The following is a 22,481-nucleotide window of genomic DNA, read 5'->3' as shown; positions in this document are numbered from 1 at the left end:
AAAGCCATAATTTACGAAAATAACATTTATAGAGCTTTTTTGTATATCAAAATGGAAGTGATGAACATTTGGAAGTGTTTTACGTTAGAGCAGTGGCTGTCAATTATTTTCTGCCATGGGGGGGACGCAAATGTCTTTGCGCTCCCCTGATGTAATATACTTTGCAGAAACACATGGTAACTAGGTATTTATCTGTACTGCACAGACTGAAGTTGAAAGTGAAACCAGAGAAACGCAACCAAATGGAGAGCAGTGAAGCAGTGAAGCAGTGAAGCAGTGAAGCATCGAAGCGTACTCAGGGGCCAAATGCATCCCTGTGTGCAGTTCACCGCTAACAGCTTAGCAGCTGACCGCACCCCCCAGGAGATGTTATGATGTTTACTTCAAGGAAACATCTTCATAATAGGGCTGGGACAACGTGTCGTCATTCAGCAAAAAAAAATATAAAAATGTCGGCGAGAGTCAGGGGAGATATCAATAAAATATCAATTCCTGCACATCCATCTGCAACATTGAACATTTGCAAGTTGATGCTGGTTAGACCCCCCACAATGCTGTTGTGTCCCGGTTAAGCAGGGTTAATCATTTGTTACCAACTGGGACTTTTGGGGGTTTTGAGCAGTGACGGCATGTGTTTAAATGTTTGGTCTTGCGGTAAACAAACCGAAAAGGAAATGTGGCTAATGTGTAATTCACGCTCTGTATCTGGGGTTGCCAGGTAGCAAGCCAGTTTTGGTGCACGGTGCCGTTTATTGACCCAAGATGAAGCGTGAAAACCACCACGCCATCAGCTACTTCCTTGTTTGTGTCATTCAATCAGTGACTTTATCACATAATTGTTAACTTAAGCTCAGTTGGAAAATGTCAGGAATTTCGGGTTTGCACTGTTGGATCTTAGTGAGGTTCGAAGTTGAGCTTCCAGAACGAAAAAGGAGACAAAAGCATTCAAGTCAAATCTTTTATTCTTCTATTGTAGCTGTTGCACTTTGAGATCATTTATAAAGTACTTCATTTATAAAGTACATTTATGATTAAATAGGGTGGATAACAGCTGGTCCAAATCTTTTACTATCTTATAGTAATACAGTATTCACCCTGTCACCATCTCTCCATGGCACTTTGAACGCGGCGGAAGCTGCATAGGCAAGGAGGTTGGACGCGGTGAGCCGGTCATTTCAAACGTCTTCTGAGATCTCAAGGGTTATCCATCACCATCACCCTGCTGACTTGTCATTGGTACCATGATGCAATGCGTGGTCGGCGTGGTGCTCGGTGATCCAATGCTGACATCTGCTGTCGTCGCTAACTTTTCTTCCATCTCCTTGCAGGGCTCCCATGCACACTGCAACTGTGAGTACGCACGTTTGGCTTTGGCCATTTCAAGAAGCTCAAGGCCCCAATGTCGGCCCAGAACATGAATGATAATCAGCTTGTTTGTTTGTCCCGCCACTGGTGCTCTTTATCTTTTAGACGAGTCATGTCCCAGCAACGTGACGGAACCTTTCATGAAGACAACAGAAACAGAAGTCACACTCGCTTCACCGCCAAGCTGCATTTTGTCCGTCGGGGGCATCTCTGGAAATGGGCGGCTCTCCGGCCTGACCCCTGGAGCCGTGTACCACATCTTCCTCAACTGCTCAAGCTGCTGTCAAAAAGTCACCACGAGTGAGTCAGTCCACTGGTGTGGAAATCACAAATGAGGAAACAATGCAAGCCGTGACTTCACAAGTGTTCAGTAGGAATTTGGATTCAAAGAAGTACTACGATCTTGTGTAACATTGGAACTGTTTACGGCTAAATGACCTCAATGAACACAGAAAAACTTGCAGAAAACTTGCAGAAAAACTATATAACAAATGACCCCCCCCATTACAGAGGTTTGCATTTATTACAGTCGACGGGTGTTTCTGTGGGTTTGAGTTGCTCACACAAGACGTGGGCTAGGTTTTTCTCGGGGACATAATGTACATTTTACCTTTGACCTCAACCAGGTTAAAGTAGCGTCTGTACTTCCATTTGGCCAACGCCGTCTTCTCACTAGAGTCCTCCTCACTCGCCATCTCTCGCTATGCTGGATCTTTGGACGTGCTCTAAACACCCGCCCACCCGAGTTCTGATTGGCTGAAGATGCAATCTTACTAAACCTGAGCCAATCCTCATTGGTTAGTTAGTTAGTGGTTATCTCACCCCCTCCCTTGTCACTCTGCAACACTCTGACTGCGCTGCAGATTAGTTAGGAAGTTGGTGATACATTTTTAGGCGGCATCAGTAACGTGCAGGAAAATGGTAACGGTTATTATTCTGACAGTAAAAGTAATTAGTTAGATTACCCCTTACTGTGTTTGACCCACTTTTGGGCCTCAGCCCACCAGTTGAGCACCACTGCAATAGATCATATGTTCTGTTCAGTGTCACAGGTGAGCTGGAGTCTATCCCAGTTGACTTTGAGCTCTGGGAAGTTCTGGGAAAATTGCCAGGAAGCTAAAAATATGCCGTCTTTCTACTAATGTATCGTAGAAATGTATGCAGTGTTTGTACAAAAGCCTACTCAATGATTGTGAGGACTGGTTCACTACCGTGTGAAGCCCAAATATTAAAGTGGCATAATCTGTCTCCCACCTTGGCCAGGGCCTCGTCAAGCCACCAATCTCATGGTCAACAATGTGACCACATCGTCCATAAGTGTGAGCTGGGCCAAGCCAGACGGGAACTGCTCGTCCTACGTGGTACACTGGAGTGATGGCAAAGTTCAAGAAGAAGAAAATGTTGTTACCACAACGAAAGACATCACCGGCCTGACGGCCGGGACCTTGTACGATATATTTGTAACCGCAGTGGCAGATGATGGCGAGACTCAAGGGAGCAACACGACTGTGTCTCAGTACACGAGTAAGTCGACTTTTCTTTTGGGATTACGGAGCAACCAAGAACTGACTGTACTCAGTTTAGTTCATTCGTATGATTGGAGTTTCCTACCCGGTCCCCGAGTGGATCAATTGCCATTGGCCGACAGACGCGTGATTGAAATTTGTCGACGTTAAAAGTCTACGGAACACACCTGACACACCTGGACTTGTCATTACTCATTGAGATGGCTTTCATCCCGTGTAGGACCAGGTATTGTTCGTGACCACTCCGTTCACACCAACACATCTTCAATATCTCTAAACTGGATCCAGCCTGACGGCCAAGTGTTTACGTACGAGGTGAAGTGGGACAACGGAGGAGAGCGGCTAATCAGACACACAAGTAACACCTATGCAACGCTATCAGACTTGGTCTCCGGCACAACGTACACAATCACAATAGTTTCCATTGCTGGAGACAAGAAGACGGAGGGCGATCCTTACACATTCACCAGCGTCACAAGTAAGTCACATCTTTGCTAGCGCGGCGCTAACCTTCTGGATTCATCATTGTTTGACCATCTTGCACGTTCGCAGAGCCTGCTGTAGTCAGGACTCTGATGGTCACGGATGTCACGACATCATCCGTATCTCTGAGTTGGACCGAGCCGCTGGGAAACACAACCTTGTATAAACTGCAGTGGACTTCAGAGGGGAAGACGGGCAGGGACAACACCTCGGATAGCACCTTTACCATCAAAGGTTTAATCCCTGGACACCGCTACGACATCACAGTGGCCGCTGTCGCAGGAAATCCGCCAAACACAGAAGGAGAAGAAACCCCCAAAAGCACCTTTACAAGTAAAAAGCTCCATACTTTTAGAAAATCGCTCACTCGTGAGTATGATGCGGTACAGAGATCTTCCTATCGGGATGGTCGCTGATGGACAAGAAAAAAATGACATCATTATTATTCTGCTTGATTTCATGCTATGTCATAGCAGCAGTCTCGGGGGGGGGATCGAAATAAAGAATGAAGGCAAAATATTGACAGAAAAAACAAAATACTAAATAACACGTCTGTGAAATTAGATTGCAGTTGCAAAAACTATATAACAAATATATTATGGGAATAAAGTAATAATATAACCAAAATTTACAAGAAGAAAGTTGAAATAGTTGGGAAGAAAATAACAGCAATAGAAATGAAAAAAAAACTCATCTGTAATTGTACAAGCATAAAGTCCAAATATTTAGAGAAAAATGTCGTATTTTGCGGTCACGATCCGCAAGCTCGCCTGTGTGACAGTTTACTTGGTTTATACTTCTATGCCTCGGTTCCTGTTTCATGCTCTTGTTTTGGTAGCGTTTCCTGTTTTGTCTGTCTGCTTTGCTTTTCCCTTATCACTCGCACCTGTTGCTAATTGTGTTCCCCTCCTATTTAGTTCAGGTGTGTGCTCCCTAGTTTGTGGCTGCATTGTTTGTTGTAGCTCCCCACGCTACTACAACCGTCTTTGCTTGTATCCTGCTGCTGTTTATCATATCAGTATATATTAAAATAGACTTTTGATCTGCACTTGGATCTCCTGCTCTCTGCATCTTGGGGTCGTGTCGCAATGCCGAAGCCAAGACGTGACATTTGCAAGAATAGACAAATGTCAAAATAATGGAATTTTAGTAGCACAGAGTTGAAAACATCAAAGAAAAAATATTTAATTTTTCATCTTTCCTTAAAAGATGTCATTTTAGGCTAATCAAACTAAAATTAATTTGTCTTCCTCTTCCTCTTTGGGCTTTTCCCTCCAGGGGTCCCACAGCAAACCAATCTCCTCCATCCAAGCCCGTCTTCTACACCAACTCCCCTCATGTCCTCCTTCGCTACATCCACAAAGCTCCTCTTTGGTCTTCCTCTACGCCTCCTACCTGGCAGCAACCTTCTACCAACATATTGACTATCTCTCCTCTGGACATGTCCCAACCATCTCAGTCTCAAGGCCTCGAGACTGAGACGTGTAATGTCCCTCTGATGTACTCCTTCCTGATCCTATCCATCCTGGTCACTCCCGATCTCTGCATCCCCTCTCTAGACCAAACAACATGGCTGCTCTCACCACACTTTTGCATGCCTTTCCTTTCTGTTTAGCTGAACTCTTCTATCACATCATATCGGTTTTTGGCAAAAAAGCCAATATGGGACATCCCTAAAACAACATAAAGTACATAAAGTATAAAAATCAAATAGAGCAAAGACAAAGTTGATACTAATTATAATTATAAAAAGACAAAATTGATACTAAGCCGTTTTTTCTTGATGTACAAAATACCAAAATGGCCGCTGCAGCTTTTCAGTTTTCAGTATTTGGCCCCTACTGGATGACGTTTGGACACCCCTGTCCTATGCCGTCAATGTCATGTTTACTTTTTTAATATTTGACTTTCTCGTTGTTTAGTGCCCGAGAGGCCTGGAAACATAACAGCTACACCAGGAACTGACAACATAAGCATTGTGTGGACCTTGCCTCGACCTGGAAGAGCAGATAACTACGTGGTGAACATCTCCAATGAGAATGTGTTATATTCCTCCAGCAATACAACAACAGCCCAAACCGCTCATTTTGGTGGTCTGGATCCTGGAAGAGTTTATCTGGTCACGGTCACTGCTGTCGCTGGAGACCAGAAGAACACATCCCAGCGCGTCTCCTTTGCTACCAGTAAGTTCATGATGCGTTTTTAGTCGATGATGCTCATCTGTACCAGAAGGATCAGAGTACTTGTAGATACACAGTATTTAGCACTAAATATCTCATATTGTTGTTTACAAATCTTAGTTCCTACACCACCCGCCTCCCCAAATATCAGTCACAGGACCAACTCTTCACTTCACCTCAAATGGGACACTCCCGCCGGGATGGAGGGTGCGCCTCTCATCAGTTACCTGGTCACCTACCAAGCCGCAGGGGGTGAAATGCAAGTGACGAACACCAGCGACGACAGCGTAGTGCTGTCTCAGCTCTCCTCTGGAACGCTGTACAATATCCAAGTGGAAACAGTGGGCCCCCAAGGTTTGATGAGCGGGCTTGTCCATATATCCGGGTACACGGGTGAGCACATCCAAGCGTGTTGACCTCATGTGTTAGTGTTAGTTCTTCACCGTTATGTTCAGGTTTTGTATGACTGTGTCGTCACAGTGATGGTAAAAATCGGTTCTTAGTCAGTTCTTAGTCAGTTCTTAGTCAGTTCTTAGTCAGTTCTTAGTCATCCAGTCCACGGCATCTCCAACAATGAAAATGTCATGAAAGACTTCCACATTTTTTGCTACTCTTCAGGAAGTGAAACCCACGTGTAGTCCCGATCAAAATGTTAAGACCAGTTGGAAATTGCCAGAGAAAGTTGTTTTGAGATCATCAAATTCCCATTCAGTCCACATTTTTTATTTTTTATTATAATTTTGTATCCAATTTTTCCAATTTTTTAAATCCAATTTATCCAATTTCATCCCATTCATGATTGGGGAAAAATCAGATAATGATATCACACTATTTTTTCATACTGATATCGGGCTGAGAACCCTCATTGTTAGAAAAAAAACATCTGCCGGCCACAAATGGCCCCGGGCCACACTTTGGATACCACTGATTTGGAGTCTCCAATGAACCGAACATGAGTGTTGACGTGAGAGGAAGCCCAGCCGCTCTTATCATTTTGATCGGGTAGGTAGGTAGGTCGCTCGGTAAGTAGCTAGATAGCTAGGTCGGTAAGTATGTAGATAGCTAGGTAGCTAGGTAGGTAGGTAGGTAGGAAGGTCGCTAGGTAGGTAGGTAGGTAGGTAGCTCGGTAAGTAGCTAGATAGCTAGGTCGGTAAGTATGTAGATAGCTAGGTAGGTAGGTAGGTAGGTCGCTAGGTAGGTAGGTAGGTCGCTCGGTAAGTAGCTAGATAGCTAGGTCGGTAAGTATGTAGATAGCTAGGTAGCTAGGTAGGTAGGTAGGTAGGTCGCTAGGTAGATAGGTAGGTAGGTAGCTCGGTAAGTAGCTAGATAGCTAGGTCGGTAAGTATGTAGATAGCTAGGTAGCTAGGTAGGTAGGTAGGTAGGTCGCTAGGTAGATAGGTAGGTAGGTAGCTCGGTAAGTAGCTAGATAGCTAGGTCGGTAAGTATGTAGATAGCTAGGTAGGTAGGTAGGTCGCTAGGTAGGTAGGTAGGTCGCTAGGTAAGTAGCTAGATAGCTAGGTCGGTAAGTATGTAGATAGCTAGGTAGGTAGGTAGGTAGGTAGGAAGGTCGCTAGGTAGGTAGGTAGGTAGGTAGGTAGGTAGGTAGCTCGGTAAGTAGCTAGATAGCTAGGTCGGTAAGTATGTAGATAGCTAGGTAGCTAGCTAGGTAGGTAGGTAGGTAGGTCGCTAGGTAGGTAGGTAGGTCGCTAGGTAGGTAGCTAGGTAGGTACGTACTTTATTCATCATTTATTATGCCCTGTGATTGAGGGGTGAATCCCGCCTTTACCCGAAATCAAGTGGGATAGGTTCCAGCTCACCCATGAGACTAATGCAGGCAACCAGCATATGAATGAATGAATGTTTGTTCAATTCACGTACAAAGTGTGTAAAATAATCATATAAATGTGAAAAAGTTCATCTTTTTTTTTCTAGTGCCCAACCCTGTGTGGAACCTTGTGGCCACACCTTTGAACACAACTTCAATAAAAGTGGCATGGTCGTACCCGCAGGAAGTAAAAGCGGAATACACATACCGTGTTGAAACCTACAGCGCTCAAGGAACGCTTGTGAAAGACGTCAGCGTCAGTGAACGCAGCACTCACGTGCACGGCCTGGAACCAGGAACGAGATACGACGTCAGTGTCACGACATTAGCGGCAGCAGGAAGTGAATCCACAGCAGAGCAGACATTCACTTACACAAGTAAGAAGGAGTGCCGATACACGATGAACTCCTCCGTGATCTTCAGTGGTCCCTCTCGTCATGAACGCTCGACGGTCTACTCTCTGGTTTGTTCGTTGTAGTGCCCGGAGCAGTGACTGGACTCACCGTGAAGGATGTGAACGCATCAGCCATCACGCTGAAGTGGCTCGGGCCGAGTGACCACAAAGACTCCTATTGCTACGTGCTGACAATGTCGCAGGGTGACGCAACGCTTGGCAACGCTTCCTCTAAAACAGAAAGCTACACCTTTTCCGGCCTGACCCCCGGAGCACCGTATGGGTTTCAGGTGTTCACCGTTGTGGAGGGGGTGAAGTCCACAGAGGAACGCACGTTCAGCTACACAAGTATGACATCATCATTTAGGGGATTTTTGGGGTCACGAGCTGATTCCGTTCCTCTGACCCTCTTAAGTCAGGGGTGTCCAAACCTTTCCCAGCCAGGGCCACCGTGACAGATGAACGGTATTTGGTAAAGCAGCACATATATATATATATATATATATATATATATATATATATATATATATATATGTACTCAGAAGTCTAAGAATATCAGAAGAACGGGCAGGAAAGTTCAATCAATGCCATCATTTTTTGAAAGCGATGGTTACTGTAAGACAAGACTTGGCATATCTAGCATATCTATGTGTATATGTGTTGATTTACAAAATAAAAGTGGAAAAGTTGAATCTTTAAATTTTTCACTATGTGGCCCTCGCTGGAAAGAGGTTTGGACAGCCTTGCATTGTTATTTAAAAAATGCATACACAAAATAATCTTCTGGTTCTCCATGCAGCTCGGTCAAAATACACATCTAGCTACTATATAAGAAAACCTTAGTGAAAGAAAATGAAATATCAAAACAAGGAACGCCTTCTTTCCCAGGGCCACTGGCAGTTCCTGACATCAGTGTGATCGGGACAACGACAAATATGTCTGTGTCCTGGCGTGCCCCAACCGGGCGGGTGGATTCCTACAGCGTATTGTTGTACACACACTCCGAGGCAAGTGCACGTACAGGTCTGAGCAACACCACTCGAAACACCATATTTGTGGACCTGAAAGCAGGAGTGCTGTACTGTGCGCTGGTGATGAGTAGAAGCGGACCTTTAGAGAGCAACAGCACCAGCGTCTGCAATGCAACTTGTGAGTTGAAGATCATTTGGACTCCATTTACCCTCAAGTGCTCACTAATGGAGGTTTTTCCTTAGTTCCAAACCCTCCCGGACACGTCGGTGTGGAGTCGCAGACTGTCCATTCCATTAACTTCACCTGGACTTTACCAGATGGTATGGACCAAAGTCAGTACCGCTTCAGCGTGTCCAGTGCCAGCGGCTCGTCAATAACCGCAAACAACTGGTTTATGCTGACCAAGCTTCAATCTGGAACCCAGAATTTCATTTCTGTTCAAACGATGGCTGCCCTGGCCTATAAAAGCACAGCCGTGACAGCGTATCATTACACGAGTAAGTTGAAATATGGATGGCTGCTTTAGAATGCACCGTGGGCCAATAGAAAAACAGTTTGGGACACCGCAGGCACACGTTGTAAGCGTTTTGTGTAAAATTGATGCATCTTCTTTTTCCCATCCATGCCACGTTCTCAGGACCGTACTCGGTGACCATGCTCAGAGCGGCAGAAACGAGTACAGATGCAGTGATGTTGGTGTGGGAGCAGCCCGAAAGCAAGCCGGACTACTCTTACGTGGTGCACGTCAGCCAGGGATGGTACAGTCTACCATCTCAAGTGGTCTCCAGCACCTGGTGCAATGTCTCCGGCCTCCTCTCTGGCGACAACTACACCTTCAGCGTCTCCACACAGGCAGCAGACGGCACTCTGGCCGCCCCACGGGTCAAGTCGTTCTACACACGTACGTACTGTCGCCGGTTATGGTGGCAACTTGATGGCAACCCCTTCTTTCAGATCCTCAAGCTTATGTATTAGTCCGTGACAGCACACCTGAACACAGGAGCACTCTTAAATGAAACCTTTTACTATTTACTATTTACTATAGAAAAGACATCCAAACCTACGTCCCAGGAAGAGGCGGTGGGTTTTCAATGTGGGTGTCTGTTCATAAGATCCACTACAAAATTCCTACACGGTCATGATTGTTGCTCACCCAAAAATGTCAAGCTCAATACACGTATTCATCCAAAGGAAATATTTGTCTGCTTTGCAGGACCGTTTGCGATCACTGAGCTGGAGGCTCACACCGTAAACTCAACAGCGATACGTCTGATTTGGACAAAGCCGCCGGAACACAAGCCCGAGTACACGTATCGGGTGGAGACATCCCACTGTGGCGCTCACAACAAAACGGTGGATGATCAAGTTGCACTGATCTCTGGACTCCATCCCGGGACACGGTGCAATTTCTCTGTTTTTGCCCAAGCAGGGGGTGGCATCGAGGGGCGAGCACGCCACATCTCTCAGTACACAAGTAAGCGTTTTCCCTTTCATGCTGTCAGAATGGCCAGGGAGTAATTCCTTCTTCTCTACTAACAGAACCGGAGGCGGTACAACCCAGCATCTCCAGTCAAGGCTTCAGTACGTCCGTTCTGGTGTGGTGGGTGAGCCCACCTGGCAACATAGATCACTACACCGTCCATCTCAACGGGTCCTCCAGGCCAACGCAGATGCCGTCCAGCAGCAACTCCGTCCTGTTTGAGGGTCTGTCTGCCGGAAGCCTCTACAGCGCCATGGTCACGTCCCACAGTGGACCATTCAATGCGTCATCACAGTTGGTCACGAATGCGACCTGTGAGTACACCAATTGAGTATCCATGTGGATTCAGTCATAGGACCAGTCATCCTCGATGTAGCAGGGCTGTCTAAAACTTGATGTCATACATACGTCACATGACTTGGTGTCTTTTTTTTTAATATTTCCCCTTCATGCTCCTAAAACGATGTTATTATTCCTCATAATATTGCTATGTTATTCTCATGAAATGAAATTGAGACAAAATTTTGCTTCTTAGTTTACACATATTTTGCCCTCAATATTTTGACTTTATTGATTTTAAATTACAGCTGCTATTTTTCAATTTTCGGCATTCAAATCCATTTGGGTAAATGATGCACAATTTTCCTCTTTCAATACGTTACTCTGCTTTTTAACCAACGCTGCATTCTGAATCCCCACTCAAGTTCCAAACCCACCCGGGCCTCTGGAAGTCCTGACAAAGACCACAAAGTCAATCCAAGTCAGGTGGTCAGACGCTCCCCTGATGCCTGAAGGATCGTTCTACTACCAGCTGACTAGAACGCCGTCCGAGGGACGCGGATGCGTAAACACGACTAACACCAGTCATACGTTTGAGCCCCTGCCTTCCGGGACACCCTTCAACATTTCCATAACCACCGTGGGGGTGTTGGGCTTTAAGAGTGAAAAGGTCCACTCCTGCTTGGTCACCACAAGTAAGCCGTGTGCGTTCCTCTCCCCGTCATGCCTTCTTTCTCCTTAACTCCAACTCTCAAATGCCATCAGAACCTCTGAGTGTGAAGTTTCTCAGCACGTCCGAGGCAGAGGAAAACATCACGGTCGTGTGGACTCGCCCCGATGAACACAAGGAAGGCTATGTTTACAACTTGACATGGCAGGGCTCCGATTGGCCGATGAGTGGCAACAGCGTCACCGACCAAACGGTGCAGACCATCCAAAACCTGGAGCCCGGCAGCAGCTATAACTTTACTGTCGTCTCGGAGACGCCGGATGGAACGCAGAGTGGCCCCGCCTCCATTGCCACATGCACAGGTACCGTCACTGGACGCCGTGTCCCGCAAACACCCTCCTGCTTTTCATTGACAATGTTTGGGAGAGACAAAGACCAAGAATACCCGAGGTGGGACCCAAATTGGAGTATAAAACTGTTGTATCATCATCATAATAATTGTATTAATAAGGAATAATAATTCATTATTCAATGAAGTATTCAGTCATGAATAATCATTTTAAAGTGGATTTGAAAAATTACTAATTATATACATTTATATAACTACTTTTTACATAGTATATTGCTGTATAATCATTTGAAATAATAAATATAGTATGACTATTTTCAAAAGAACTATGTAAATATATATACACACACAGAACTATTTTTTCAAAATAATATTAAAGTCTTTTTGATGTGCATGAATTGCAGCTGACGAATTATGGCTCGCTATGAGGAAAAAGATACGGATTGAAATACTTGTTCATGGCAATGCATTTCAAAAGAGTCGTTAAAAGTCGTTTACATTTCTTGGAAAAGAAAGAGAACGTCAGTTTGCAGACTCATCTTCCCACCTTTTGGCAAAACAATAGACTCGCCCATAAAAAGTCCAATAATATTTCATATTCTGATGGTGGACAAATCAGCATTACTTTGTAGATCAAGATCAAAGCCAAATATTGAGGGAAAAAAGTCATATTCCAACAAGCAACAAGAGTTGCAGTTTTATGACAGTAAACTTGTAATATGAGGGAAAATAATTCACTTTAGTAGCATAGCGTTGAAATATTAAAGATACCTTATCTTTTTAAAGTCATAATATAAGTATAGATGTGCTGATATCAGCATAAAAATGCAATATCGGTTGATATCATCGATCATGAAAACCGTAAAAAATGCTGTACCACAGGAGATGTCAGGCATTGGAAATATCAGCATCGGTTTTTGGCAATTGGAATTGTAACAAAAAGAGAATATATCACGTATAATATGTCAATAAAGTCCTAATATTACAGAGAACATTTACAAGAAGAAAGTTGAAATAGCTGCAAGTTTTAAGAAACAACAACAGCAGAAATGTCAAAGAAAAAAAAGCCTTTTGCAGCGTTAGAGAGTAAAGTGAAAATAAAAAGTCATATTGTAATGAGAAAAAAAGCTTGCCGTTTTATGACAGTGATTTGTTATTTTAGCAGCATAGAGTCCAAATATTAAAGGGGAAGCGCGCTTTTGGGGGAATTGTGTGAAATGTGAAACATGAACATATCCTGTATTTCCATCCCTTTTATTATTATGCCAGAAAACAAGTTCATAAGAGCCAGCTAACAATGCACGTCAACACACCTATTGACTACCAAGCCCTCTAAAAAAGCCTCTTAACAGCGTTTTATCCGTTGAGCCCCTGCAGATAACGCCATCAAGCCATGGTGTTAGCATTAAAAAGTCAGAATGCGGCGTATTCCAGATAACCGTGTTGATATTTCTGCTCTAGATGCGAGCCCGGTGAGAAATGCGACATGTGAAGGCCCAGACAAAAGAAATGCAGAAATCGTCTTGTCCTGGACTCAGCCGAGGGGTCGGTTCCATGGCTTTCGGATCACTGTGAATGACACGGGAATGATCATCGGGACAATTCCATGCAACCAGAGCTGTAGCCAAAGCATCTCCAACCTCAGCCACGCCACGCCATACCAGCTCGTGGTGGAGACGCTGAGCTGTGGACGACCCGCCGCTCCGGCGTCTCTCCGCTGCATGACCGGCATCACAGGTATGGCGTACCAGACGCACCATGTTCAGCTTTTGGAATACAATCCAAGCAAAGAGACGCATCACGTATTCCTTGTGTCGATAGACCCACCAATTCCAGTAAATTACGAGTCACTGACGAGTGTGAACGCCAAACAACACAACCGGTTCACCATCCAAATCAACTCCAGCCTCCTGCTGGACACGCATGGGCCAATCACTCACTTTGGCGTGCTGCTCACGGATGACGTCGACGGTGCGTTTCATTGTCCCCTTAATTGTACGTGAATATGAGCATTGCCTTCTCATCCCTCCCATTTCAGGCGCTGACACGGCTAATGCGAGCCAGTACTTGGGGAGAACATACCAACAGTGGCTGGACAAAGACACCCCGGTATACCTTGCGACGGTCCAGAGGAGGCAGGTCGTGTCACGCCATCCAGGGACCAATCTCTTGGTGGACGTAGGAGATGGTTCCCAGTGGGAGGGCTACACCAATGGGGCACTTCGTGCCAATGGGAGATACCGGTGAGAAACATCTATCATCCAAAGTGCGGCCTGGGGGCCATTTGATATCATTTTTATATTATTCAACGAAAATAAAAATAAAATATAAGTTCTAGTCTAACGAGAAAAAGGGCGTAAATAATGTCATTTAGTATTTCTTGTAATTGTAATAATGACGTACTATAGACAAAAATACTAAGAGAAAGCAAATAAAAGAGCAACCATAAGGTTGAACCGTTATCTCCTTTACTTGGTAACTACTGCTCATCGCCTGCCGGGGCACTGCAGTGACGTCAGCCTCCCTCTGGGTTCCTCTGGTGAACAGAGACAGCATCGCAGCGTGTTAGCAGCCATCCATCCATCTATGCTGCTTGTCCTCCAAAGCGATGCATTACAGTAAAACGCGACCTCGTATTGGTACTTTCTTGTATATTTCTCAGGTACATCTTTTGAGTGTTGCACACTTGCTGTGTGACCAGTTGAGATATTTTTTGAAAGATGACACCGTGAGTCAGACGGATATGTTGAGTAATGACTTCCTGCGATTTCCAAAGGGTTTTTCCTAGCTCATGTAAAGAGATGCCTGGACGTCACGGACTCGTGACGTGAACATGTGCAACTTAGTCCGGTGTGGCCTACGTCCAACTCTGGACGGAGTTTGGCTCCCCCGTTCTCCTCGAGGGATCGTATGCACTGAAAGACGGCTTGTGTGATCTTGCAGGTACGCCATTGTACTGTTCACTCGATTGAGCGTCCAAGACAGCCTGGTGAAGGCGGGGTCATCGGGGTCATCGGGGTCATCGGGGTCATCGGGGTCATCGGGGTCTATGGCCTCCATCTCTAATTTCTATCCTCCCGTCAAGCTTCCACAGGACCCAGGTACCATGGAGGTCCGCAAGGAAATGCTTTTTCCAAGCTAATCCCTTCTCCGTTACAGTCGTCAGTGTTGCAGTCGGAGCAACGCTGGGAATTTTCTGCGCTCTCTTCATCATTCTTATCGGCTTCATCGTCTACTGGAAGAGGTTTGTCCACATCACCAAGTCGTAACGACGACGTGTGCCAGTTTTGACCTGATGGTCTCCGTGCCGTAGGTTATCCAGTAAAGAATCATCAGACATTCAGATTCACTCCATGAGGTAAGATGCTCCTTTTATGGCTCATATCTAGCATTTCTAACTACATTTGTCGTAAATTGCTTTCTTTTCTGTCTTTGTAGAGGCAGAGTGTGAGTATCATCCTCCCTTTTGTTTCAAACGTGAGGAAACGTCGACCTCGGGTCCCGGACAACTCATGACTTGCTTCTCCTGAGCAGGAGTGCAGCAGTGAGCGTGGAGGACTACGAAGCTTACTACAGGAAGCAAAAAGCAGACTCCAACTGTGGTTTTGCTGAGGAGTTTGAGGTGACGGATTCTTTAAAAAAAAACTTCTACCCGGCGACACGTGGTCGCAACTTTGCCTTCACTCTTTCTTCTTCATGAGCTGACCTTTTTGTCATTCATTTTCTTCTTCAATCTTCATTGGATCTTTTCTTTTGGCGATAGCAGGACTTTATTCCCATGATAGATGACTTGATGCCGTTCCTCTTTATTTGAATATTTATTGACTGTCTCTCATGATATTATGATTTTTTAAAAATGACATTTGACCTTTATGCTACTAAAGGGACATTATTTTCCCTCAGCTGTAAGCTGTATCACATGGTCTTTTAGCGTGGTCCAAGACAGCAAAGTACACACAGTGTGTATTATAACGCTGGGTTATGTTTGTGCTTTCTCTAAAGGACATAAAGCTTGTGGGTGCGTGTCAGTCCAAAACAAACGCTCTGACACAAGAGAACAAGGCCAAGAATCGCTACAACAATGTGCTTCCCTGTGAGTCACCCCAAAGTACACACACGCGTACTGTACATGTACAGTACGTACATATAAAACTACTGCTCTCAACAAAAGCACTCTACCAACCATGTATCCCTTTCACCCACTTCCACCGGGACGCTTGTGCATGCCTGACACAAAGTGGCACCCCATCGGCCATTTACATACGCTTACTGCATAACATCAACAAGCGAACACATAACATCAAATGAGAGTCCTGCCAAGTGAATAAAAGCACACAGCTTGCACACTGACACTATGCAATAGCCACATAGAAAGGCTCAATAAAAGGACTATATTTTTGTATATACTTTATATTTAACCTTTGTTTAAGCAGGTAGAAAACACATTGAGATCGACATCTCTTTTGCAAGGGTGACCCGGCCAAGAGGTTGGCGCATACGTCAATACATAAATACATTACAACAATGCAATATTCATTTCAAACAGACAATACTTACAAATAAAAAGTGGAAGGCAAAATGCTAAAGTGACACATGAAAACAAAGAAAACAAAACATATATATATATATATTTTTTTTTTTTTTTTTATATGTGGCCTGTGCGCTAACCACTCGTCCACGGTGAGGACATAATTGCATATTTTTCATATGCAATAATCTTGATATTTTGATATTTCCTATGTTTGGGCTCCCTCTGGTGGTGCCATGCTCTATGAAGGACTTTGGTTGTAATCCTACTTTGAAACTTTTTTGGGGGGGACACATTGCACATTTTGTGATTTAGCAATTAAGAAATTGTGTGTGTGTGGGGGGGGGGGCAGAGAGATCCTGAAACTCAAAAAAAAAGAAATAAACCGAGACTCGGTGGATTCCGACACTAAACTTGTGGTATTATGCAAAGCAAAGAAAGCAAAGAATAAAGTTGCCAGTCCGGGAAACTTTACTCCAATGAGCCGTCCATCCTGTGATTTTGATGATAAAGAGTATCTCTTAGTGACGTGACGTGATGGCACTCAGATCAACAAGGGCAAATCTGAACCGTGCCACCAGAGTAGCCAAGCGTGCCCACAGTCAGAAGATCCAAAGCTTCTTCCAGGACCCGTGCAACACCAGACAACTGTGGCAGGGCATCCAGTCTGTCACTGGCTCCAAAGCCACATAACTGAGCTAAATAACTTCTTTGGAAGGTTCAAGGCTCTGAACAACAACCCTGCTAGGAAGGCTACCCCCCACCCCGATGAACAGGCACTCAAGTTGGATGCCGCTGCAGTGTGGAGAGTCCTGAGGAAGGTCGGGACGGGTGATCAAGGAATGTGCAGACCAGCTGGCCCACGTGCTCACGGACATCTTCAACACCTCACTGGTCCAGGCTGTCGTCCGCCCATTCCAGTGCCCAAGAAATCCTCCATCACATGTCTAAACAACTTTGGGCCCATTGCACTTACATCCACCATCATGAAATGCTTGGAGGGGGTGGTTAAGGACCATATCACCTCCAAACTCCCCCCATCACTCCACCCTTTCCAATTCGCATACCAGCCAAACCGCTCCACTGAGGACGCCATCTCCACTGCTCTCCACCTGAGCCTGGAGCACCTGGAGAAGAAAAACACCCATGTACGGATGCTGTTCCTGGACTTCAGCTCAGCATTCAACACGATCATCCCCCAGGACCTGGTACGCAAGCTGGAGCCGCTGGGCCTCAAGACCTCCCTGTGCAACTGGCTGCTTGACTTCCTCACGAATAGAACCCAGCATGTGGGCAACAACACATCCGGTGTCATCTCCCTGAACACCGGCTCACCCCAGGGATGTGTTCTCAGCCCCCTGTTGTTTACCCTGATGACCCATGACTGTCGCCCCAGATACAGCAGCAACCACATCCTGAAGTACGCGGACGACACAACAGTTGTGGGCCTCATTCAGGACAACAACGAACTGGCTTACAGGGAGGAAGTGAAACACCTTGTGGATTGGTGCAAGGCGAACAACCTGATCCTGAACGTTGACAAAACAAAGGAGATCATCGTCGACTTCAGGAGATCCAGACCCAGCCACACTCCACTCTGCATCAGCGACACAGCCGTAGAAGTTGTCAGCGCAACCAAGTACTTGGGGGGGGGGGGGGGGGGGGGGGGCACATCACAGACAACCTCGGCTGGTCACTCCACGCCTCCTCTCTGGCAAAGAAGGCACAGCAGCGACTGCACTTCCTGCGGCGGATGAGCCTCCCTCTCCCCTCCTATCCTGACCACCTTCTACAGAGGGACCATCGAGAGCCTGCTGACCAGCTGCATCTCCGTCTGGTCTGGGAGCTGCAAAGCCTCGGACTGGACGTTACTGCAGAGAGTAGTGAGGACAACTGAGAAGATCATTGGGACCCCGCTCCCCCCCCCCATTAAGGACATAGCAAACACCCGCTGTGTATCAAGAGCCCATCGGATCTACTCTGACCCCACACACCCCCAGCATGGACTGTTCTCTCGCCTGGCATCGGGGAGAAGGTTCTGCAGCATCCGCTGTAGAACAACCAGGTTTAGAGACAGCTACTTCCCCCTGGCCATCAGACTGCTCAATGCCAAATAAGCCCCTCCTCCTGCCCACACGCACAACCAAAACTTTTAATTATTGTTATTTATTCTAAATTATTTAAATTATTTGTACAAATTACTGTTTATGCTGTACATTGTTCATATTTCATGTCATCTATTTATTCTCCACATGATTATTTATTATTTATTATTTATTATTTATTATTTATTATTTATTATTTATTATTTATTATTTATTATTTATTATTTATTATTTATTATTTATTATTTATTATTTATTATTTATTGTTTATTGTTTATTATTTATTATTTATTATTATTATTTATTATTATTTATTATCATTTATTATTATTTATTATTTATTATTACACGGGAGCCAGGCAACGACATTTCGTTGTCAATTTCACTGTCGTGTTATTGTGCAATGACAATAAAGAAAGTCCATGTCTAAGTCTAGTACTTCTCTTAGCAGTACCAGCATGTTCACGTTTCTCCTCTCTCTCCTCACGCTTACTAGATGATTCCTCTCGTGTGAAACTCTCCATCATTCACGGGAGCCCCCACGACGACTACATCAATGCTAACTACATGCCGGTACGTACTGACTCTGGGTCCTTCTCCGGCGCTTGCGTTTCGACCAGCTTCTCATACCACGAGTGTTCCTGTCCTTGGCAGGGTTACAACTCCAGGAAGGAGTTTATCGCAGCTCAGGGTCCCTTGGCCGGCACTGTCAAGGATTTTTGGAGGATGATATGGGAGAAGAATGTGCACACCCTGGTCATGCTGACACGCTGCAACGAACAGGGAAGAGTGAGTACGGACGCGTTCCTTCTCTTTTCAATTGCCGTTGTTCAGTCATGACACAATCCAGGTTTGTTTCTACCTTTTCCGTTCTTTAGTAATCAGCAGTAGAACATACAATGGTAAGACAAGGTTTGGGCACCCCTGTTTGTCTTGGAATGCTGTGTTGGTCATCCACCACGCATACCCACCTAGCTATGTCCCAATAACTCCATTTGACCTTCATCAGTCCTCAGCACTTTATTCCAACATGGGGCTGGCTTGTCCAAATGTGCTTTGGCATCATGACTCTCCCATCCAGCATCCCCTTGTGCAAAGTACACTGACTAGTTGAACGATGCACAGCGACACCATTTGTCACACCTTGTGCACTTTTATTTGCGTCAAAGTGAAAGGATTGATTGAAATGAATTGACCTCTTTTGTCCCTTTTTTGTTGAGAGCTGATGTTTTGCTGAAGCTGACCTACAGTATGTTCTACTTCTGATTACTAAAGAATAGAACTTTTTTTCTGCTGAAAGATGAGTCTAATTGTTCTTTTGGTGTATAGCCCTACGTATAGACCTACGTAGGCCTGGGTGGCAATATTCTGTGTGCCTTGGAAAATCAGTCCAAATCATCCAAAATTGAATGTGTTAAGTTGTAATTCTTTGTGGAAAAGTGATAATATTACAGGAATAAAGTCAAAATATTACGGCAATAAAGTCATAGTATTATGAAAAGAAAATTGAAGAAGAAACTTGAAATATTTGGCAGCTGGAAGTGACTATGAAACGCAGCGTCGCGTGATGAGTTGTTGATTGATGTTTTGTCTCTGCAGGTGAAATGTGAGCAGTACTGGCATTCAGGAAGCAAACACTTTGAATACATCTCAGTCACAACAACCTCTGAAATACCACTTGATGACTGGACCATCCGGGACTTTAACATAAAAAACGTGAGGCACTCCACGCCATCTGTGTTGACATGCACTACATGCACTACAGGACCTTTGACAGCTCTCTACGTATCTGATGCTGCTGTCGTCACTCACTGCTCCGACTCGGACAACTCGTAGGACGTGAATGAGTGAACCAGGATTTCTGTCCTTCAGGTGAAAACGGCAGAGACTCGTTTAGTTCGCCAGTTCCACTTCACAGCCTGGCCTGACCACGGAGTCCCCCAAACCACTGAGCTCCTCATCAGCTTCAGACACCTGGTCCGAGAGCACATGAACCAGTATTCCACTAACTCTCCCACTGTGGTCCACTGCAGGTACGTCACATCCCACACTGCTGGAAGGTTGTGTCCAAAATAACTTCAACAGTTTGGATGACATTTTCAACAACTCATTGAGCCAAAATCCGGAACACAAAATGCCTTTGATCTAAATAGTTGTACCTACTTCCACATTTCTCAACCGATTCAAAACGTTACTACATCAACGCATTCAACGAGTAATAATAACAACAACAATAATAAAGACATTCATGTAATCTTGCATGCTCATGTTGGCATTTTTAGGTATTCTCATGGGCAGGCACATATAGAAACACTTAGCACTTGTTTTTAGAGTGTTCTCCAATCTAGCTGTATATGTTTAAACGCTTTAAAAGCCCCGACCATACACTTTATACACTTATTATACTCTCATAATTCCTTCCCATAATATTCTGACATTATTCTTGTAACATTCTAACTTTTTGAGCAGCAACCTAATTTCCCCAAAATTACAACTTGATATTGTTTAGTTTCTGTCACAACCTTCATGCTACTAAAATTATGTTTTTCCTCATAATATCATATTTAGTCTTGTAAAATTGCATTTTTTTCTTATGGTAACATTCATTCATTTTCTACCGCTTATCCTCATGAGGGTCGCAGAGGTGCTGGAGCCTATCCCAGCTGGACTGGTGGCCAGCCAATCCCAGGGCACATGTAGACAAACAACCATTCACACTCACATTCATACCTATGGACAATTTGGAGTGGCCGATTAACCTAGCATGTTTTTGGAATGGGGGAGGAAAGCGGGGTAGCCGGAGAAAAGCCCGTAGTAATACTTCTACATTATTCTTGTAAAATGACTGCTGCTTTGTCATTTTTTTCTGTCAGTTTCCATGCTGTCTTTTTTCTCCCTTTCTGTGTTCAGTGCCGGGGTGGGCCGCACAGGCACCTTCATAGCCATCGATCGCCTGATCTTCCAAATTGAAATTGACAACATTGTGGACGTGTACGGAATCGTGCATGACCTACGCATGCACCGCCCCCTCATGGTGCAGACGGAGGTACCAAACACAGCTTCCACTCTTGCAAAGTCCTTTGTCGCCGCCCGCCTGGCTTTTAACATTTTTGTGGTACGTCTGTGCAGGACCAGTATGTGTTTTTAAACCACTGTGCAATAGACATCATCCGATCAAGGACGGGAACTAATGTGGATCTCATCTACCAAAACACGGCTGCGCTCTCCATTTATGAGAATGTGGAACCCAAGAAAGTACGGATGCCACAATGAATATGAATAAGCCCAGGAAATATTACAAATATGGAATATTGGAGATAGTAGAATAAACACCAAAGACCCTACGTCAACGACCAAATGTTTTCTGTAAGATATTTGAAGGATGTGGCTGTCCACCTGAATTATTGTTGAGGCTCAGGTACATTGGAGACAGTATGGGTATTATTACTGACACTTTTAAAGTGTAATAAGAAATGCTCCATCATTGGTGGAACTGCAATGTGGCTTTATACCAGCAGATGGCACCCTAGTTGCCATTGTCTTCCAATGTAAACAAACATAAGTGAATATAATATCAACATTTTTGAATGGCTTTGCACTATCAAAGTTACTTTTGGTTATTTATATGCACAAATGTCGATAATGCACTGGATGCATTCATGTTTTTTTAATTTCACATTACACTGCACAATAATGTGTTTGTTTGTGCATTTTCCATTGGACAGGTACATTCTTCTGATTATTTCAGTGTAATTAAAGAAGTATGAAAGCACTTGAGTTTTTAAGAAAATACAGGATACAAGTCACAAAGAATGTGCACAATGTCTTAATTATTATGATTTGTTTTATGATTTTATTTTTATGATGTGTTCTGAGATGCTTGCTGGTACAATGCAATCCTGTAAACGTTGTTATTTGTGTGGCAATGAAGCAAAATAGGAAGTGGACCTTATGCTGGTGTATTGTGCTGTTGTCTTTCAGTGTGTTTAAACAAAGGTGCGCCACCAGAGGGCGCACATCTGTGCTGTTATGCAGCTGCAGCGTGTAGTTCGGCCGGATGCTCTAATAATAATAACACGCATGCGTTTACCATAGGCAACAACATGCGCGTACCTCTCGCCCAAAGTCAGCTGGGAGAGGCTCCGGAGTACCCACACCGCCCTAATGAGGATAAGCGACATAGAAAATAAACGGATGGATAGAATAAGTGCATACTTTCTGGATGTGAACCGAGTAGCGCGGGGAGGGGCGATGTTGTTCGTTTGTGTCATACTCCCTTTGGCCGCCGGGGGCGCTAGATCTCCCAGTGCAGCAGCAACAGCAGC

At 44.7% G+C, this 22,481-nt stretch overlaps 1 protein-coding gene across 2 annotated transcripts in view; it reads left to right on the top strand.

Moving 5' to 3' along the window:
* Positions 1-22,118, top strand: part of ptprjb.1 (protein tyrosine phosphatase receptor type Jb, tandem duplicate 1) — a 30,979-nt gene extending 8,861 nt beyond the window's left edge. The window contains exons 2-32 of one of the 2 annotated variants that reach the window (XM_058076210.1): positions 1,329-1,350; positions 1,471-1,665; positions 2,629-2,889; positions 3,112-3,369; positions 3,444-3,707; positions 5,297-5,557; positions 5,675-5,947; positions 7,487-7,756; positions 7,858-8,121; positions 8,662-8,922; positions 8,988-9,242; positions 9,383-9,646; positions 9,959-10,219; positions 10,285-10,539; positions 10,930-11,199; positions 11,270-11,536; positions 12,985-13,260; positions 13,345-13,494; positions 13,562-13,766; positions 14,467-14,624; positions 14,683-14,767; positions 14,837-14,881; positions 14,962-14,970; positions 15,058-15,145; positions 15,526-15,616; positions 18,653-18,729; positions 18,811-18,945; positions 19,756-19,872; positions 20,029-20,189; positions 21,067-21,202; positions 21,286-22,118. In XM_058076210.1, coding sequence (XP_057932193.1) covers positions 1,329-1,350; positions 1,471-1,665; positions 2,629-2,889; positions 3,112-3,369; positions 3,444-3,707; positions 5,297-5,557; positions 5,675-5,947; positions 7,487-7,756; positions 7,858-8,121; positions 8,662-8,922; positions 8,988-9,242; positions 9,383-9,646; positions 9,959-10,219; positions 10,285-10,539; positions 10,930-11,199; positions 11,270-11,536; positions 12,985-13,260; positions 13,345-13,494; positions 13,562-13,766; positions 14,467-14,624; positions 14,683-14,767; positions 14,837-14,881; positions 14,962-14,970; positions 15,058-15,145; positions 15,526-15,616; positions 18,653-18,729; positions 18,811-18,945; positions 19,756-19,872; positions 20,029-20,189; positions 21,067-21,202; positions 21,286-21,429 — 5,778 coding nt within the window. In that variant the 3' untranslated portion in view covers positions 21,430-22,118. The remainder of the gene's footprint in view (positions 1-1,328; positions 1,351-1,470; positions 1,666-2,628; positions 2,890-3,111; positions 3,370-3,443; positions 3,708-5,296; positions 5,558-5,674; positions 5,948-7,486; positions 7,757-7,857; positions 8,122-8,661; positions 8,923-8,987; positions 9,243-9,382; positions 9,647-9,958; positions 10,220-10,284; positions 10,540-10,929; positions 11,200-11,269; positions 11,537-12,984; positions 13,261-13,344; positions 13,495-13,561; positions 13,767-14,466; positions 14,625-14,682; positions 14,768-14,836; positions 14,882-14,961; positions 14,971-15,057; positions 15,146-15,525; positions 15,617-18,652; positions 18,730-18,810; positions 18,946-19,755; positions 19,873-20,028; positions 20,190-21,066; positions 21,203-21,285) is intronic. The other variant, XM_058076211.1, reaches the window with a different exon arrangement.
* The last annotated feature ends 363 nt before the right edge of the window (positions 22,119-22,481 follow it).

The sequence above is a fragment of the Doryrhamphus excisus genome, chromosome 6, assembly GCF_030265055.1.
Source record: "Doryrhamphus excisus isolate RoL2022-K1 chromosome 6, RoL_Dexc_1.0, whole genome shotgun sequence".
Classification (NCBI taxonomy): Eukaryota; Metazoa; Chordata; class Actinopteri; order Syngnathiformes; family Syngnathidae; genus Doryrhamphus; species Doryrhamphus excisus.
This window is presented reverse-complemented; position numbering and strand designations above follow the sequence as displayed.